At 43.6% G+C, this 17,503-nt stretch overlaps 1 protein-coding gene across 6 annotated transcripts in view; it reads left to right on the top strand.

Annotated features, from left to right (window-relative positions):
- Positions 1-17,503, top strand: part of pcsk5b (proprotein convertase subtilisin/kexin type 5b) — a 56,634-nt gene that overhangs the window by 3,911 nt on the left and 35,220 nt on the right. For all 6 annotated transcript variants that reach the window (XM_036979525.2, XM_036979524.2, XM_090237116.1 and 3 more), the window contains exons 2-8: positions 4,061-4,165; positions 8,245-8,391; positions 11,899-12,042; positions 12,168-12,244; positions 14,671-14,759; positions 14,898-15,070; positions 16,304-16,516. In XM_036979525.2, coding sequence (XP_036835420.2) covers positions 4,061-4,165; positions 8,245-8,391; positions 11,899-12,042; positions 12,168-12,244; positions 14,671-14,759; positions 14,898-15,070; positions 16,304-16,516 — 948 coding nt within the window. The remainder of the gene's footprint in view (positions 1-4,060; positions 4,166-8,244; positions 8,392-11,898; positions 12,043-12,167; positions 12,245-14,670; positions 14,760-14,897; positions 15,071-16,303; positions 16,517-17,503) is intronic.

Raw genomic sequence — 17,503 nt, 5'->3', positions numbered from 1 at the left:
CCAGGTGAAATTGTCACTTCTCTTGCGTTCATTGCACGCAGAGTCAGTGTATATGCAACAGTTTGGGCCGCCTAATTTGCCAGAATTTTACTTAATTATGACATAACATTGAAGGTTGTGCAATGTAATAGGAATATTTAGACCACCCGTTAGATAAAATACGGAACGGTTCCGTATTTCACTGAAAGAATAAACGTCTTGTTTTCGAGATGATAGTTTCCGGATTCGGCCATATTAATGACCTAAGGCTCGTATTTCTGTGTGTTATCATGTTATAACTAAGTCTATGATTTGATAGAGCAGTCTGACTGAGCGGTGGTAGGCAGCAGCAGGCTCGTAAGCATTCATTCAAACAGCACTTTCGTGCGTTTGCCAGCAGCTGTTTATGACTTCAAGCCTATCAACTCCCGAGATTAGGCTGGTGTAACTGATGTGAAATGGCTAGCTAGTTAGCGGGGTGTGCGCTAATAGCGTTTCAAACGTCACTCACTCTGAGACTTGGAGTAGTTGTTCCCCTTGCTCTGCATGGGTAACGCTGCTTCGAGGGTGGCTGTTGTCAATTGTGTTCCTGGTTCGAGCCCAGGTAGGAGCGAGGAGAGGGATGGAAGCTATACTGTTACACTGGCAATACTAAAGTTCCTATAAGAACATCCAATAGTCAAAGTTAATGAAATACAAATGGTATAGAGAGAAATAGTCCTATAATTCCTATAATAACTACAACCTAAAACTTCTTACCTGGGAATATTGAAGACTCATGTTAAAAGGAACCACCAGCTTTCTCATGTTCTGAGCAAGGAACTTAAACTTTAGCTTTCTTACATGGCACATGTTGCACTTTTACTTCTCCAACCCGTTGTTTTTGCATTATTTAAACCAAATGTAACATGTTTCATTATTTATTTAAGGCTAAATTGATTTTATTGATGTATTATATTAACTTAAAATAAGTGTTCTTTCAGTATTGTTATGTCATTATTGCAAATAAATAAATGATAAAAATCGTCCGATTAATCGGTATCGGCTTTTTTTGGGCCTCCAATCGGTATCGGCATTGAAAAATCATAATCGGTCGACCTCTAGTTAACTATACATTTGATATCCTGGATGGTCAGTCCTTGCATCCATAGCTCTGTCTGCATTTGAGTGGTTACATTTCTTCAGCCCAATCCTTAGCTTTTTAGCAAAACGGGCAGGGACAGCACTTTGTTTCAATTAAGGATTCTAGCTTTAACACATACTTTAACCAAATGAGCTGCAAGATTAATATTTTAATAACCTAATAAAATTACAAGCGGCTGAGATTAAGTGGCCACAGTAAAGGAAGGATGGAAAGCATGCATTGACGTTGCCAAGGGTGTGATAATGTGAATTGCTCTGAAAGTATCAATACATTCTGCATATCTGTTATGGTGTGTGCCTGTTGATGTCATTCCTAAGTAACGTCTACTGTCACCACCAACCCTCCCCACTCCAATCCATAACTGCTATCAGGTACAACACTGGAAACAAAATGCTATAGCCAAGAGGAGATATGGGCACACTTGCTGGATTTAATTGTGATGTCATTTTGTTCAACAATTCTCCTTGTAATCAGAGAGGCCCATGCAAGTTCAGAGTAGGCAACATTTGGTTGCTTAGCGACACACATTTTAAGAGGGTGGTCTATATGGGAGAAATATCTAGCAATGACAAAACCAGGCAATCCAAAGTGCTCTCTCTCCACAGAGAAGGCAATACTGCATATTCTGACAGGTGGAAAATTGCTGTTGTGGACTAGGATAATCACAGGGACATCCTGCCCTCACACCTCCCGCCCCTCTTCTCCATAATTATATGGTGCCCATATACCAGCCAGCCCTCCTTTATAGAACTAAGAGTCTTATACCCCCCCATTCCCCTTTTAATCTTACCGTATGCTTCCCAGTTGAAACAGTTAGTGCATATTTTGTGATGTTTTTGTTAGTTTTAGGTGTTAGGCATCGTTTGGGAGGAGTTTTTCGGCTGTTCGAGCGCACAACATTTTTGTCTTGAGGCAAGAAAAAGTTTGCCCTTTGACCAGTGATTGGTCACCAGTAGGGATTCTTCAAGGAAGTGTTTGTCATTCAACAGGAGACATTGTTTTCATGCACATTTTTATTTTCACTCGAAATACTGCACCTAACATCTTAGATGTCAAATTAAATGGTTCTTGATTTATCTGAGATGAATTCAGACTCTTGGCTACGGTGTCTCAAGGTGGACAAACGGTACTATTGCAGCTTTTTTCTTGTTTTTCAAGTGAAGGTCTTTTAAAGCGCCAGCCGACCCGAAGTATGTTGATAGACACTCCCAGGCGGCAATATTGCACCAGTCTCCTAACCTGAACTTTGACACTGTCTTAAGTGCACTGTCACATTCTCGCTCTCTCACTCATGGGGACCCCACACATTCAGGTCTTGAGAACATTGAGGTACTACTGGCTCTGAATATTAAGATTGCACAAAAAAGGCATACATGTGTGGGTGTATGAAATAAAGTTCTTGACACTCAATAAGTTCCCATGATTATAATTTTTTTCAGGATGAAATTAGGTTGTTTTATTTAGGGACATTCATGCGATAATGAAGTTGAGGAAGACCTTTATTTATCCAGGTAAGACCCATTGAGGTTAAAAACCTATTTTGCGAGGGCGACTTGGCAAAACAGGGAAATGGCAGCGTGTACGTAAATACTGTCAGAGAAAAACAAAACGGTAGAGGAGACGGGGATGTGAACAGAGTGGGTGACTGAGAAGGACAGTGTCATTCAGTTGACAGGGATAGAGATATGAGAACATACAATGATAAAGAAACACAGATGGATGGAGAGGGAGTAAGGCAGTTGGTAGATAATTTCACTTGCAGCGCTAGGGTTGTGGGTTTGATTCCCATGGAGGAATGGTACGAACATTATATTTTAACTAGATGGTTAAAGCTAGCTAACAAGTGTGTTAGGGTGATTTCCATGTTAAAGGACCCATGAGCACCTAAGTGAAGTTCGTAGGAGCACATCAAATTGGGTGTCAAATGATAGCCAAGAGTCTCTTTTTGGGAAATTAAGGCATAGATACATTTTTCAACCATTTTCCATCTTCAAAATTAGGCATAAGTAATGGATTTAACTTCTGGTCAAACAGATGGAAAAGGGATTTTCGAAAACATCTACCAGAAAGTCTTTAAAGGGTATTAGAAATAAACAATTTTGACGTAAAGATCCCTGCCAACCAATATCAATGCTTAAATTTAGTTTTGGGGAAATTATTTGCCTATTGTATGTTTAAGGAACATTGCCTTGTAAATCCGTTACCAAAAACCGACATTTTCTAATGGAGGGTAATTTTAAGTTAATTGAATTAACAAGTAAAGGTAGACCTACCAATTAGTTAGTGTTTTTACTGATGTACATTTTTGTTTATGAATTACTAAGTGATTTAAAACTCAGTAACGGATTTACTACTCAGTACCGGACTTACTGCATTGGCTACAATATAAAAGAATAGTAGTCACTAACCACAGTTGCTTCACCTGCTTACTGTCCTCCCTTCCACTGGCATACAGTTATGTTCAGCTCATAACTGTTTTCTGTCATTTGGAATTGGGTCAATTCGCCCTGGCCTTGGTTTCAACGTCCACAGACGTCATTTTTTGGGACGGTCTGGACCGGGTCTTGATTTCAGCATCCACAGTTTATTAAATAATGTAATTTCTGCATTCTTTCTGCAGACATCTTTTGTGAAACATTGTTGTGAGTTACATGAAAGGATATAGGGGCTTGATACAGTCCCTTGGGTAACTCCTCTAAAGCCCTGGGTCAATGGGAAGGGTATATGACACCTGGCAGCCATTGCTGTTTGATAATCTGCCTCTGAATTATTAAAGTTAATCACACTTCGCCTGCCTCATGTCTGTCTGTCTTTCTTATTTTGGAGGTTTGTGGTTCACAGGTTACATTGTTTAATTCCTCTGTCTGACTTGGTTGACGTTTGAATGCAACCAGTGTTTTTACTGTAGACTGATCGTGGTGTGTTTTTATTCGGTAGATTGGCGACCTGAAGGACCACTATCACTTCTTTCACAGCAGGACCATCAAAAGGTCAACTCTCTCCAGTCGCGGTGGCCACAGCTTCCTCTCGATGGAGTCCAAGGTAAGCCTCGCCTCACCGTGCTGGCGGGCCACCCCACCAGGTCATCGACACACGCCTGCATTATTGATGAGTCACAGAACACCACCCTTGGTCTCGCCCTGATGATGCGTACATTACAGGGCACAGCTGTAGTTCAGTACACCGATGGAAAGTCTACCAGCCATAGCACTGCTGAGCATAGTTGTCATTCAATGAGAGATCTTTGATGAATTATGTATTATATACTGTTGCTGGATATGTTGGCCCTTTTCAACTTTGACTCGTGTAATAAACAAAGACTCCCCTTGGGGCAGGAGGCAGTTTGCCATTGATGGACCAGTGTTCTTCTCTTTCCTCTCTCTCCCTTCTTCCCCTGAAGTTTCTCTCCTGTGTGAAGGGTTGACAGGGATGATGTGAGCTGGGTCTGCAGTCTGAGCTGGGAGTCTTTCTGCTCCCATCACTATTGTACAGGGATCAGTGTCATATCATTACCATTCTGATGCCAGTATCATTTCACTGCTGTTTTCGGGCTGCTCTCTATCATGGATGCACTGGGGTCAGTCCGTGGAGCCGGTTATATAAATAATCACGTTGTTATGCTTAGTTGTCTAATGACAGTCATCTGTATGTGTGTGAGTCAGTTGGGTGTAGCGGACACACCTTGTGTGTGCGCGCTGTGCGATCTACCTGTTGGCATGCAGGTCTCCATGGTGACAAGGCAGTGATAATGGCTTTATGGCTTGCTGACGCACCGCCTGGCGCATGTGGGACACGGTCAAAGGTATGGCTGTCAGTAAGTTACCAGCCCAAGGTCGTCGGCTTGGAGAGCGAGTGTGTGACTAACCTCACCCGAGTGACATTTGGCCCCATTTTCAGACACTCAAAGTACACTGAACAAAAATGTGAAGTGAAATGTAAAGTTTTTGGTTTCATGAGCTGAAATAAAACATCCCAGCAATTTGATTAAACTGACTAAGCAGTATGATCATTACAAAGGTGCACCTTGTGCTGGGGACAATAACAGGCCACTCTAAAATGTGCAGTTTTGTCACACAACACAATGCCACAGATGTCTCAAGTTTTGAGGGAGCATGCAATTCAACTCCCGAGATTAGGCTGACAATACTAAAGTGCCTATAAGAACATTGAATAGTCAAAGGTATATGAAATACAAATGGTATGGAGAGAAATAGTCGACACGTCATAATTCCTATAATAACTACAACCTAAAACTTCTTAACTGGGAATATTGAACCACCAGCTTTCATATCTTCTGAGCAAGGAACTTAAACGTTAGCTTTTTTACATGGCACATATTGCACTTGTACTTTCTTCTCCAACACTGTTTTTGCATTATTTAAACCAAATTGAACATGTTTCATTATTTACTTGAGACTAAATAGATTGTATTTCTGTATTATATTAAGTTAAAATAAAAGGGTTCATTCAGTATTGTTGTATTCAGTATTGTCGTCTGCTTTGGAATTGGTATCGGCTTTTTTTGGTCATCATAATCGGCCGACCTCTAGTTTCAACTGTATTGGGCAGATGACAGAGTGTGTATGGCGTCATGTGGGCGAGCGGTTTACTGTGAACAGAGTGCCCCATGGTGGGGTTAAGGTATGGGCAGGCATCAACTACAGACCATGAACACAATTGCACAATTGAAATTTGAATGCACAGAGTGACCGTGACGATCCTGAGGTCCATTGTCGTGCCATTCAACCGTCGCCATCATGTTTCCGCATGATAATGCACGGCCCCATGTTGCAAAGATCTGTACTCAATTCCTTCAAACTGATAATGTTCCAGTTCTTCTATGTCCTGCATACTCACCAGACAAGTCACCCACTGAGCTTGTTCGGGATGCTATGGATCAACGTGTACGACAGCGTGTTCCAGTCCCCACCAATATCCAGCAACTTCGCACAGCCTTTGAAGAGGAGTGGGACAATATTCCACAGGCCACTATCAACAGCCGGACCAACTCTCTGCGAAGGAGATGTATTGTGCTGCATGAGGCAAATGGTGGTCACACCAGATACTGAGAGGTTTGATGATCCATGCCCCTACCTTTTTTTTTGTTTTTAAAGGTATCTGTGACCAACAGATGCATGTCCTGTATTTCCAGTCATGTGCAATCCATAGATTAGGGCCTAATTCGTTTATTTCAATTGACTAATTTCCTTATATGAACGGTAACTTAGTAAAATCTTTGAAAATGTTGCGTCTATTTTTGTTCAGTGTAATCACTGATTATAACAGATTTGGATAGGTATAGGCAAGGACGCCCATCACTTTGCTTCTATCTATGCTTTCATGTCAGATCAGTGATCCCATCAAGGAAGGAAGCATTTCTAAAGTGCCATTTCAGCTGACACTTCTACAGTATAGCTGGATTTTTTTGGGATCCTGGTTGCCCTTGGTTACAGACCAAGTCAGCAAGAGAGAGCCACCTCCAAATCCTTAAGAAGGGGGAATGCAGAAGCAGTTGTATTTCAGGAGTCCAATTCACCATCTGGAGCGGGAGGATCCGTCTTTTCTCCGTCTCAGTGGACTCTCAGGTCAGTGGTGGAACTAATGGAAGACTGGCTGCCGGCGGTCGGACTTCCTGTCTAGGTGACGGTCTGAGGACCGCCGCATTAGGCTTACCGCTTATCATCCGTTACACAAACACACATGGACATTGGGTGGGCAGACAGACAGGGAGCTCTAGACAGACACACATGTATAATGATGTCTCTGCTGTTCTGAGCTTAATGAGGTGTGTAAATGGTTGCTTTGAAACTGATGACAGACTTGGTGAAATGAGCAGAGACTTGTGCCTGCTCTGTCTTCACATGATCATCGCCATCCATCATTGTTACAAATGTTTTATTTTTTGACTTCATTACATTCTGGCTTATGAAATCTTTCTCCCTCAGTTCCCCCCACCCCTTCTTTCTGCCTGTTTTTCTCATTCTATCCCCCATTTTATAACACCCTTTTCTCTCCTCTATCTCTCAATCACACTCTCTCTCTCTTTCTGCCAGTGTTTTTTCTGTGTCCATCCCTCATCTCTTTTCCCTCTGCTCTCTGGAGAAACTGACAGATTGTTTTAGTAGGTCGTACTTCACTCTGATAGGATTTTTTTTCTTTCACTCCCTCTTTCTTTTTAGCTTTGTAGGAATGTTAAAGTCGATCACCTCTGTCTCTGGTTTGTTATTGTTTTACCTAAATGATTTGGCTACCTTGGGTAAAAGTGAAAGGCAGCAGTCGTTACAAAAATAATCCTACCCAACACTCCCAAATTTCTGAGATGAGTTTACCAAGGAATTCCTTGAAACGAATCCATTAGGTTTGAGAGATTGATTGTGACCTGAGAAATTTGTATGCGTGTTCACATAGTAAGGCAAAACAGTATTTAGTCAGCCACCAATTGTGCAAGTTCTCCCACTTAAAAAGATGAGAGGCCTGTAATTTTCATCATAGGTACACTTCAAATATGACAGACAAAATGAGAAAAAAAATCCAGAAAATCACATTGTAGGATTTTTAATGAATTTATTTGCAAATTATGGTGGAAAATAAGCATTTGGTCAATAAAAGTTTCTCAATACTTTGTCATTGCCAACAAAGGGTATATAACAGAGGTGAAGACTTACAGAAAACGTTTGACAAGGTTTTCACACACTGTTGCTGGTATTTTGGCCCATTCCTCCATGCAGATCTCCTCTAGAGCAGTGATGTTTTGGGGCTGTTGCTGGGCAACTCCCCCCAAATATTTTTTATGGGGTTGAGATCTGGAGACTGGCTAGGCCACTCCAGGACCTTGAAATGCTTCTTACGAAGCCACTTCTTCGTTGCCCGGGCGGTGTGTTTGGGATCATTGTCATGCTGAAAGACCCAGCCACGTTTCATCTTCAATGCCCTTGCTGATGGAAGGTTTTCACTCAAAATCTCACGATACATGGCCCCATTCATTCTTTCCTTTACACTCTGAACATGTCCACTCTGAACATGCTTGCCCAACAACCCTGCGTATTCATGTTCAAACATTGGATATGTTTTGATGCTTTTTTTTCTTTCTTCACTGTGCAATGGTGTGGCCTCTGCTATAGGTGGAGTGGATTCAGCAGCAGGTGGTAAAGAGGCGGATCAAGAGGGATTACAAGGCGGCCCCTCCCCCCCTCACCAGCCCCTCCCAGACCAGCCCCGCCCAGTCCATATTCTTCAATGATGCCAAGTGGAGCAGTATGTGGTACATAGTAAGTATGCGGACCACACCCTAGCTCTCAGGGTCAAGGGTCACCAGACCTACTTAATGGAGGTCTCCATAAGGGGGGCGGGCAGTGTGTGCATGCACCTAGTTTGTAGTGTGCCTAAGAGTGTCGTGCCTCAAAGGCAAATGTCTAGATTACTTTTCAAACATCTTCCTGAGATTTCAAATGACATTGAGGGGAATGTATATCGCTAAATATATATAGTGCATAGAATTTAAAAAGATATTGCCGGATATTATTAATTCTAATCCGAAAGCTTTTTTACATGGACGATACATTGGAGATAATATAAGACAAGTACTGGAAACAAAAGAAGACTATGAAAAATCTGGGAAACCAGGGCTGCTATTCATTGCTGGCTTTCAATAGGCTTTTGGTAAAGTACGACTGGAGTTTTTATATATAAATGCCTGGAACATTTCAATTTTGGAGAATCTCATAAAACGGGTTAAAGTCGTGTATAGTAACCCTAAGAGTAAAATAGTAAATAATGGCTACTTCTCAAAGTATTAAACTGTCAAGAGGAGTAAAACAAGGTTGTCCACTATCGGCATATCTATTTATTATGGCCATCGAAATGTTAGCTATTCAAATCAGATCCAACAATAATAACAATAAGGGCTTAAAAAGAAAGGTGTTATACGCTGATTAGTTTTCTATTTAAATCCACAATTTGAATCCCTCCAGAGCCTCAGAGGATCTAGATACTTTAACTAACCTCTCTGGATTACAACCAAATTATAAGTGTACAATATTGGATCACTAAAAAATAAAACTTTTACATTACCATGTAGTTTACCAATAAAATGGTGTGATGTGGATATACTCGGTATACATATCCATAAATAAATAAATGCTCTCCAATAATGTTAATAAAGTTACCAAAAATGGACAAGATTGTGTTACCATGGAAAGGAAAATACATGTCTATTTGTGGGAAAAAAATCACCCTGATTTAACTCTTTAGTCATATCCCAGTTTACCTATTTGCTTATGGACTTGCCTATACTCGTGGCCAAAAGTTTTGAGAATGACAAATATTAATTTCCACAAAGTTTGCTGCTTCATTTTGTCTTTAGATATTTTTGTCAGATGTTACCATGGAATACTGAAGTATAATTACAAGCATTTCATAAATGTCAAAGGCTTATATTGGCAATTACATGAAGTTGATGCAAAGAGTCAACACTTGCAGTTTTGACCCTTCTTTTTCAAGACCTCTGCAATCCGCCCTGGCATGCTGTCAATTAACTTCTGGGCCACATCCTGTCTGATGGCAGCCCATTCTTGCATAATCAATGCTTGGAGTTTGTCAAATTTGTGGGGTTTTGTTTGTCCACCCGCCTCTTCAGGATTGACCACAAGTTCTCAATGGGATTAAGGTCTGGGGAGTTTCCTGGCCATGGACCCAAAATATCAATGTTTTGTTCCCCGAGCCATTTAGTTATCACTTTTGCCGTATGGCAAAGTGCTCCATCATGCTGGAAAAGGCATTGTTTGTCACCAAACTGTTCCTCGATGGTTGGGAGGAGTTGCTCTCGGAGAATGTGTTCTATGTAAAGAACATATTCTTTATTCATGGCTGTGTTCTTAGGCAAAATTGTGAGTGAGCCCACTACACCACATGGAAATGGCCAAATTCTAATGGTAGCACTCAAGCTTGTCAGGAGAAGACAAGGTTTTTCCGGATGCCCCAAACAATCAGAAAGGGGATTCATCAGAGAAAATGACTTTACCCCAGTCCTCAGCTGTCCAATCCCTGTACCTTTTGCAAAATATCAGTCTGTCCCTGATGTTTTTCCTGGAGAGAAGTGGCTTCTTTGCTGCCCTTCTTGACACCAGGCCATCCTCAAAGTCTTCGCCTCACTGTGCGTGCAGATGCACTCACACCTGCCTGCTGCCATTCCTGAGCAAGCTCTGTACTGGTGGTGCCCCGATCCCACAGCTGAATCAACTTTAGGAGACAGTCCTGGCGCTTTCTGGACTTTCTTGGGTGCCCTGAAGCCTTCTACACAACAATTGAACCGCTCTCCTTGAACTTCTTGATGATCCGATAAATTGTTGATTTTGGTGCAATCTTACTGGCAGCAATATCCTTGCCTGTGAAGCCCTTTTTGTGCAAAGCAATGATGATGGGATGTGTTTCCTTGCAGGTAACCATGGTTGACAGAGGAAGAACAATGATTCCAAGCACCACCCCCCCCCCCCCCCCCTCTTTTGAAGCTTCCAGTCTGTTATTCGAACTTAATCAGCATGACAGAGTGATCTCCAGCCTTGTCCTCGCCTGTGTAGGCAGAGTAGCAAAGAAAAATACATATCTCAGACTAGCCAATAAAATATTAAGATGGGCAAAAGAACACAGACACTGGACAGAGGAACTCTGCCTACAAGGCCAGCATCCAGGAGTCGCCTCTTCACTGATGACGTTGAGACTGGTGTTTTGCAGGGACTACTTAATGAAGCTGCCAGTTGAGGACTTGAGGCGTCTATTTCTCAAACTAGACACTCTAATTTACTTGTCCTCTTGCTCAGTTGTGCACCGGGGCCTCCCAATCCTTTCTATTCTGGTTAGTCAGTTTGCTCTGTTCTGTAAAGGGAGTGGTACAGTGTTGTATGAGATCTTCAGTTTTACTGGACAAAAATGTGCTTTTATTTAAAAAACAAGAATTTCTAAGTGACCCCAAACTTTTGAACTGTAGTGTGTATATATGCAAAGAAAACTATCTGCAATATTTAAGCTGATCTGACATTGAGAGGATTTTAAATGCCCACAGCAGTGTCAAATGACTCCGTTCAGACTGCGCAAGATATGTAGCTCTACACCGAAAGAATACTACACTCGCTTGTGGCCGCTAGTCACATCCACGTACAAATCATTACTCCCCTTCCATTTTGTGTGTGAGTGCGCTATTTGTAAGCTCTCTGGTCTTTTGCTCTTCTTCTGGGTTCTGTCAATGGTTAACTTGGCAATGATAACAACAATACTTTGACCTTAGTTCTTATCAGTCCAGTGTTTTTGGACAGAGGATAGAGCTTGGACTTTGTCATAAATATTCAATCATGAGTGTTTACTGTTTTAGGCAGTACTTGTTTAGTACTTTTTGTCCATGTTCATGTCCATTGGCATTTGTTAACCTGGGCATTAGCCTACAACTGACTTTCTCCTGCCATCTTTGGACCTGCTTGACAGCTGTTTATTTTCTCATTGGGCCATTCACTGATGATCTAGAATGATTTGATAGGTTAAAGCAAGAACCCCACTTCATATCTTTCACCAACCCAGACATGTCAGATCAGTGATTACTTTAAGGAACGGAGGTTGGAAAGCTGCATTTGAAAAGTACTCAAGCAGGGCCTATATCTATGTGATCACACTTTTGCCACAACACAGATGTCTCACTGTTCCAGAACTGTAATTACCACTTAAGTGGGTTGCTAGTTTTATTTCAGCACTATTCCAGTGACGTGTGTGTGTGTGTGTGTGTGTGCCAGCACTGTAACGATGACATCCATAACTGCCAGTCGGACATGAACATAGTGGGGGCATGGAAGAGGGGCTACACAGGGAAGGACGTGGTGATCACCATCCTAGACGACGGCATCGAGAGGAACCACCCCGACCTCATTCAGAACTACGTGAGTGTGGGTGCGTTTTGGAATGGGGTATGTGTGTTGTAGTAGGAGTGTGTGTGGCGTGTTCAGCCATTTATGCTGCTCGGCCATAAGACCATGATGGTGAAGGCTTCTCCCTCTGTTTCCAGGACAACCAGGCCAGTTATGATGTCAACGGGAATGACATGGACCCCATGCCCCGTTATGATGCCAGCAACGAGAATAAGTAAGATACCAGGTCACAGCATCACGTGTGTGTGTGTGTGTGTGTGTGGCTCTTCTCTGCCTGGGAGCCCTGTGTCCTGTGCCAGTTTGGCTGTCAGTGGTTTTGGACGTTCTATCCCAAATGCCTTGGCAAACGCTCAGTACTCTGTGGTAGTTTGTTTTCTTAAAGAGACAGGAGGTTAACTAGCCCACTGCTTTAGAAGGATCATGGTCTGCTCTCTCACTTTGCCCTTCCCTCTCTTTCTCTCTCTCTCTCCTTCCACCTCTCCCTCTGAGTGGGGCTCGTTGACAAGTCTGTCACAATAATGGGTACGTTCCAATGTCCATACTAGCATACTGCTTAGAATGCATGGCCCAACTCATTACTTTATTCTAGGTAGTATGCTGCTAGCGAGGCTATTGGAACACAGCCATTAGTGTGTTTTTGCTAGCTACCTAAAGCCTACACACTACACGCATTTTCAGACAGACTTGTATCTTTCCATCGTCCCAACTTGTCTTGGAGGACATATTCTAAGTGATCATATAAACATTGAGGGAACACCATTTATGATAGGTTCTATGAATGCTTCCCCACACTGTTGATACACTTGCTATGTCCCTATTCAATACGTTTGGTTAGAGACACAAGTGTGGTGGTAGGTGATTCAGTTTCTCGGCTCTAGCTTTATGACATGGTACTGATTTTAAGCGGGAGGACTTGCCACTTCTGATCCAGACCAAACAACGACACCAGAATGGTTTGGATACACTCCCCTCTACCGACTCAGTCCCTCTCTATAAACCAGCAGTTTCTCAGCTGTTCAAAGTAAACAGACAATAACCTTGCATCCACTGTGTTTTTGTTACCTATTCTGAGTGCGTGTGTTTCTAGAGGAGAACAAGCTGTTCTTTCTGCTTATGAGGAACACATCTGCTGGTGAATTTGGCCATTTCCATGTGGTAGAATCTCTGCTATAATGTAAAACTCCACTTCCGTGAGCTAAACAAAGGATTGACCTCCAGGATTGATCCAGACAGTGTGTTATTCACATCGCCCTTTATTCATCGCACAGATGGTCTGGTTCAGACTGACTTGGAGCAGGCATGGCATGGAGATGGGCTGAGAGCAGACAACACAAACAACACACATATGTAGCGGAGACTCAGGAAGACTATGGCGCTGTGTGAAGCCAAACAGGACTGAAGAATTTGAATGTTGGCTCAACAAACTGTCCATACGGCTGCCATAAGTGTAGAGGTTTCAGCCAGGTGATGGAATACACTACAGTAGAACCTTTAGGCTAGCGAGGGCGTGTGTGTGTTTGAGCATGGAATTCTGTGTGCGCACCCTGCCTGCCAATGTGTAGATGCTGGGTTGCCATGACAGCGGTCAGTGGTGACTCTTGGCCGCTTGTTCCAGATGTTCTCGGCAGGAGGGCTGGTCGTGCCGAGCGCGAGAATGTCTTTGCCTCTTCCTCCTCTCCTAAAACCCACTCTTGTTTGTTTGCGCTCATCACTAACCGGGCCACTTGTTGACGCGGCTACAGTCTGGCAGAATGTTGCCCTTGCTTGTTGAGGGCCCGGAAACATACAAATCATTGTCTCTTTCACATTGTGAAAATATTTGAGGGTTGTATGTATCCCAGTGCAGCTGCTGCTGCCTCTGAATCCAGGGTCACGTCATTGGGCACCAAAGGGAAGAAGCCGTTTTAAATTGCGTGGACTTATGAACAAGACCCAGCCCCTGCTACTGGCCATGTGTCGACCTGTTCCTCCAGCCCATAGTTTGAACTAAGTCTAACTCCACTCGCTTCTCCCCACTTCTTTTTCTTAAATATGCATGTTGTCAGATGGTATACCGACTGTTTGTGAATTCTTCAGTTTTTATTAATTGTTTTTATATTATTTTTTGACCCCTTTTTCTCTCCAATTTTCACGGATTAAATTGGTAGTTGGTCTTGTCTCATCGCTGCAACTCCCGTACGGACTCGGGAGAGGCGACGGTCAAGAGCCGAAACACAACCCAACCAAGCCGCACTGCTTCCTGACACAATTCCCCCTTAACCCGGAAGCCAGCCGCATCAATGTGTTGGAGGAAACACCATGCACCTGGCGACCGTGTCAGCGTGCACTGCGCCCGGCCTGCAACAGGAGTCATTAGAGTGCAATGGGACAAGGACATTCCTGCTGGACAAACCCTCTCCTAACCCGGACGATGCTGGGCCAATAGTGCACCACCCGATGGGTCTCTTGGTCGCGGCCGGCTGCGACAGAGCCTGGACTCTAACCAGGATCGCTAGTGGCACAGCTGGTACTGAGATGCAGTGCCTTTGACCACAGCGCTACTCGGGAGGCCCCAGTAAATCTGTTTACATATTTGTGAGTTTGTTAATGTGCGTGTGTGAGAGATTTTAAATGTGTGTCTGTGTGTCCCTCCCTCTTTAGGCATGGAACTCGCTGTGCTGGGGAAGTGGCTGCATCTGCTAACAACTCCCATTGCACTGTGGGAATCGCCTACAACGCACGGATAGGGGGTGAGTGTGTGTTTCAAGGTTATTTTAAATCTTATTCAACAGTGGTGAGTGTGTGAGGGCTTGGGTGTGTGTTCACTCTGTGTGTGTGTGTGTGTGTGTGTGTGTGTGTGTGTGTGTGTGTGTGTGTGTGTGTATCAGGGGTGCGGATGCTGGACGGCGACGTGACGGACATGGTTGAGGCCAAGTCTCTGAGTCTGCAGCCACAACATATTGACATCTACAGTGCCAGCTGGGGTCCCGATGACGACGGCAAGACTGTGGATGGCCCCGCCTCTCTGGCCAGGCAAGCCTTCGAGAACGGTATCCGCATGGTGCGTCTCGCGCGCACACACTGTACGTTGTGTACACACACACTCACACTGCTGCGTCTAATTAGCATATTCATGCATGGTATCCATATTCATAAGTATGTTGTGGAGATGGCTCAAAGGAGGAGCTAAGCCTAGGGTTAAGTGGAGGGGAGTGGTGTTCACAGTCCACTTGTGGTGATGTCAGAACACCCTCTCCTTGCTGAGTCAGAAATGCTGCTGACATTTTGATTGTGGAGAAAGTAAAACAATGGTTAGAGTTTGGTGGTGGGTTACGTACATCTCTGTTTGGCATCGAAGCTGAAGAGGTCTATTGGGCTATTATGACGTGTGTGTGTGGACATATTTTCCTATACTTGTGAGTACCAGAAGTCCTCACAAGAATAGTAAATTCAGAGAAGTAAGAATATTTTTGCCAGTCCTCACTTGTCCTCATTTTAGGGAAAATAGACTTGAATGGGAATCACTTGTTGGTCCCCAAAAAGTCCTCAAGTATAGTAAGACTTAGCTGTGTGTGTGACCTGCTTTCTTGGGCAAATGTTCTGTTTTTTTGTCTCTTTCCTGCCTCCCTCTTTTCTTTAAGAAGTCACCTCCCTTCCTGCGCTCTCTCCCTCGCCTCCCTTCATAGCTGGTCCAAGCTGTCCGTCAGCGTTTTCTTCCGTCTGGTCCACTCTTCACTCAGAGGGGCTTCTCTCTCTTATCACTGGCTGACAGAGGCCTTTTGAAGTGCTACCCTTCACCTTTTATCCCCTCTGTGTGTGTGTGTGTGTGTGTGTGTGTGTTTGAGTGATAGTCAGAGCTCAGAGCGGTAGGCTTCCTCCCGTGTCCCTGCTAATCACACAGAGATGTTGACTTTTTTTAGGATCCCCATTAGCTGACGCCAATGGCGACAGCTTGTCTTACTTGTGTCCGACACGTAACGAGAAAGACGTTACAGACAAAAATACTTTTTACATCAATACATTTTTACACATTAACGTGTGTTATCAGTTACAGTTACATTTATCAGTTACATTTATCAGTTACACATACATGTCAGTACATAGACACAACAAGTAGGTTACATAAGAGAAACACTCAAAGAAATGGAACACAGCATTTTAGAATTCCCCCTCCACTGCTGAGTTCACTTGCTATTACCATTTCAGCATTCAGGTGGAGGGAGAACTTTCTTTGTTGCCGGCCGCAGGAAGTCCCACCTCTGATCTAATTTATATTGATTTGATTTCCTGCCAGGGAAGGAAGGGGCGCGGCTCCATCTTTGTGTGGGCGTCAGGGAACGGTGGGCGGAGCCGGGACCACTGCTCCTGTGATGGCTACACCAACAGCATTTACACCATCTCCATCTCCAGCACCGCTGAGAGCGGACGCAAGCCCTGGTACTTGGAGGAGTGCTCCTCCACCCTCACCACCACCTACAGTAGCGGAGAAAACTATGACCGGAAGATAGTAAGTCTGTCTCTGAGGGGGCGGGAAAAAGTGTATGTGGATGTTCCTCCACTCTTACCACAACATGCAACAGCAGAGTGAGGACAGAACTAGTGTGTGTGAGCGAGAAAGTGCACTACTGTGCTAATGCCGCTATGTGGTGTTATTTAGGCCGACTAGATGGCATACTAACATGTAACTAATTCCTGAGCTGGCAAAGCCAGAAACAGGCTTTAGTTGTAAAGCCTGTGACCTTTGAACCCAAGGCTGGGTGATAGAGGTCAGCGTGTTGGTCAAGCTGTGTCCTGGGCTGACCCCCTGGGACAGACAGTCGGACAGACAGTGACAGTTGGCCCTTTTGTCCCAGCTTGTCTGGCAGTGTCTTGTCACATTCCCCATAGAGGGTCAGAAGACTAAGCAGGGGGAGACTAAGATCCAGCCAGGCCTATGCTGCCATATAGACTCACACAGAACCATGACCAGTACTCAACACGTACAGTCACATGCATGCGCACACACAACCAAAACCACCCTTTCAATCCGACCCACTCCAGGGCCCGTCTTCATTAAGCATCTCAGAGTAGGAGTGCTGATCTAGGATCCGGTCCCCCGCTGTGCATATACCGTGCCTTCAGTAAGTATCCATACCCCTTGACTTATTACACTTTTTGGTTATGGTACAGCCTGAATTCAACATTGATTTAAATAGGTTTTTACACACAATACCCCGTAATGATTTTTTTCTAATTTATTGAAAATGAAATAGAGAAATATCTCATTTACATAACTATTCACATCCCTGAGTCAATACTTTGTAGAAGCACCTTTGGCAGCGACTATAGCTGTGAATCTTTCTGGATAATTCTAAGAGCTTTCCACACCTGGATTGTGCAACATTTACCCATTTTTCTTTTCAAAATTCATCAAGCTCAAATTATTTGTTTATCATTGCTAGACAGCCGTTTTCAGATTTTGCCATATATTTTTAAGTAGATTAAAGTCAAAACT

Source organism: Oncorhynchus mykiss, chromosome 6, assembly GCF_057628025.1.
Source record: "Oncorhynchus mykiss isolate SJ-2025 chromosome 6, ASM5762802v1, whole genome shotgun sequence".
Classification (NCBI taxonomy): domain Eukaryota; kingdom Metazoa; phylum Chordata; class Actinopteri; order Salmoniformes; family Salmonidae; genus Oncorhynchus; species Oncorhynchus mykiss.
Note: the sequence above shows the minus strand (reverse complement) of the source record. Positions and strands in the feature narration are given on the sequence as shown.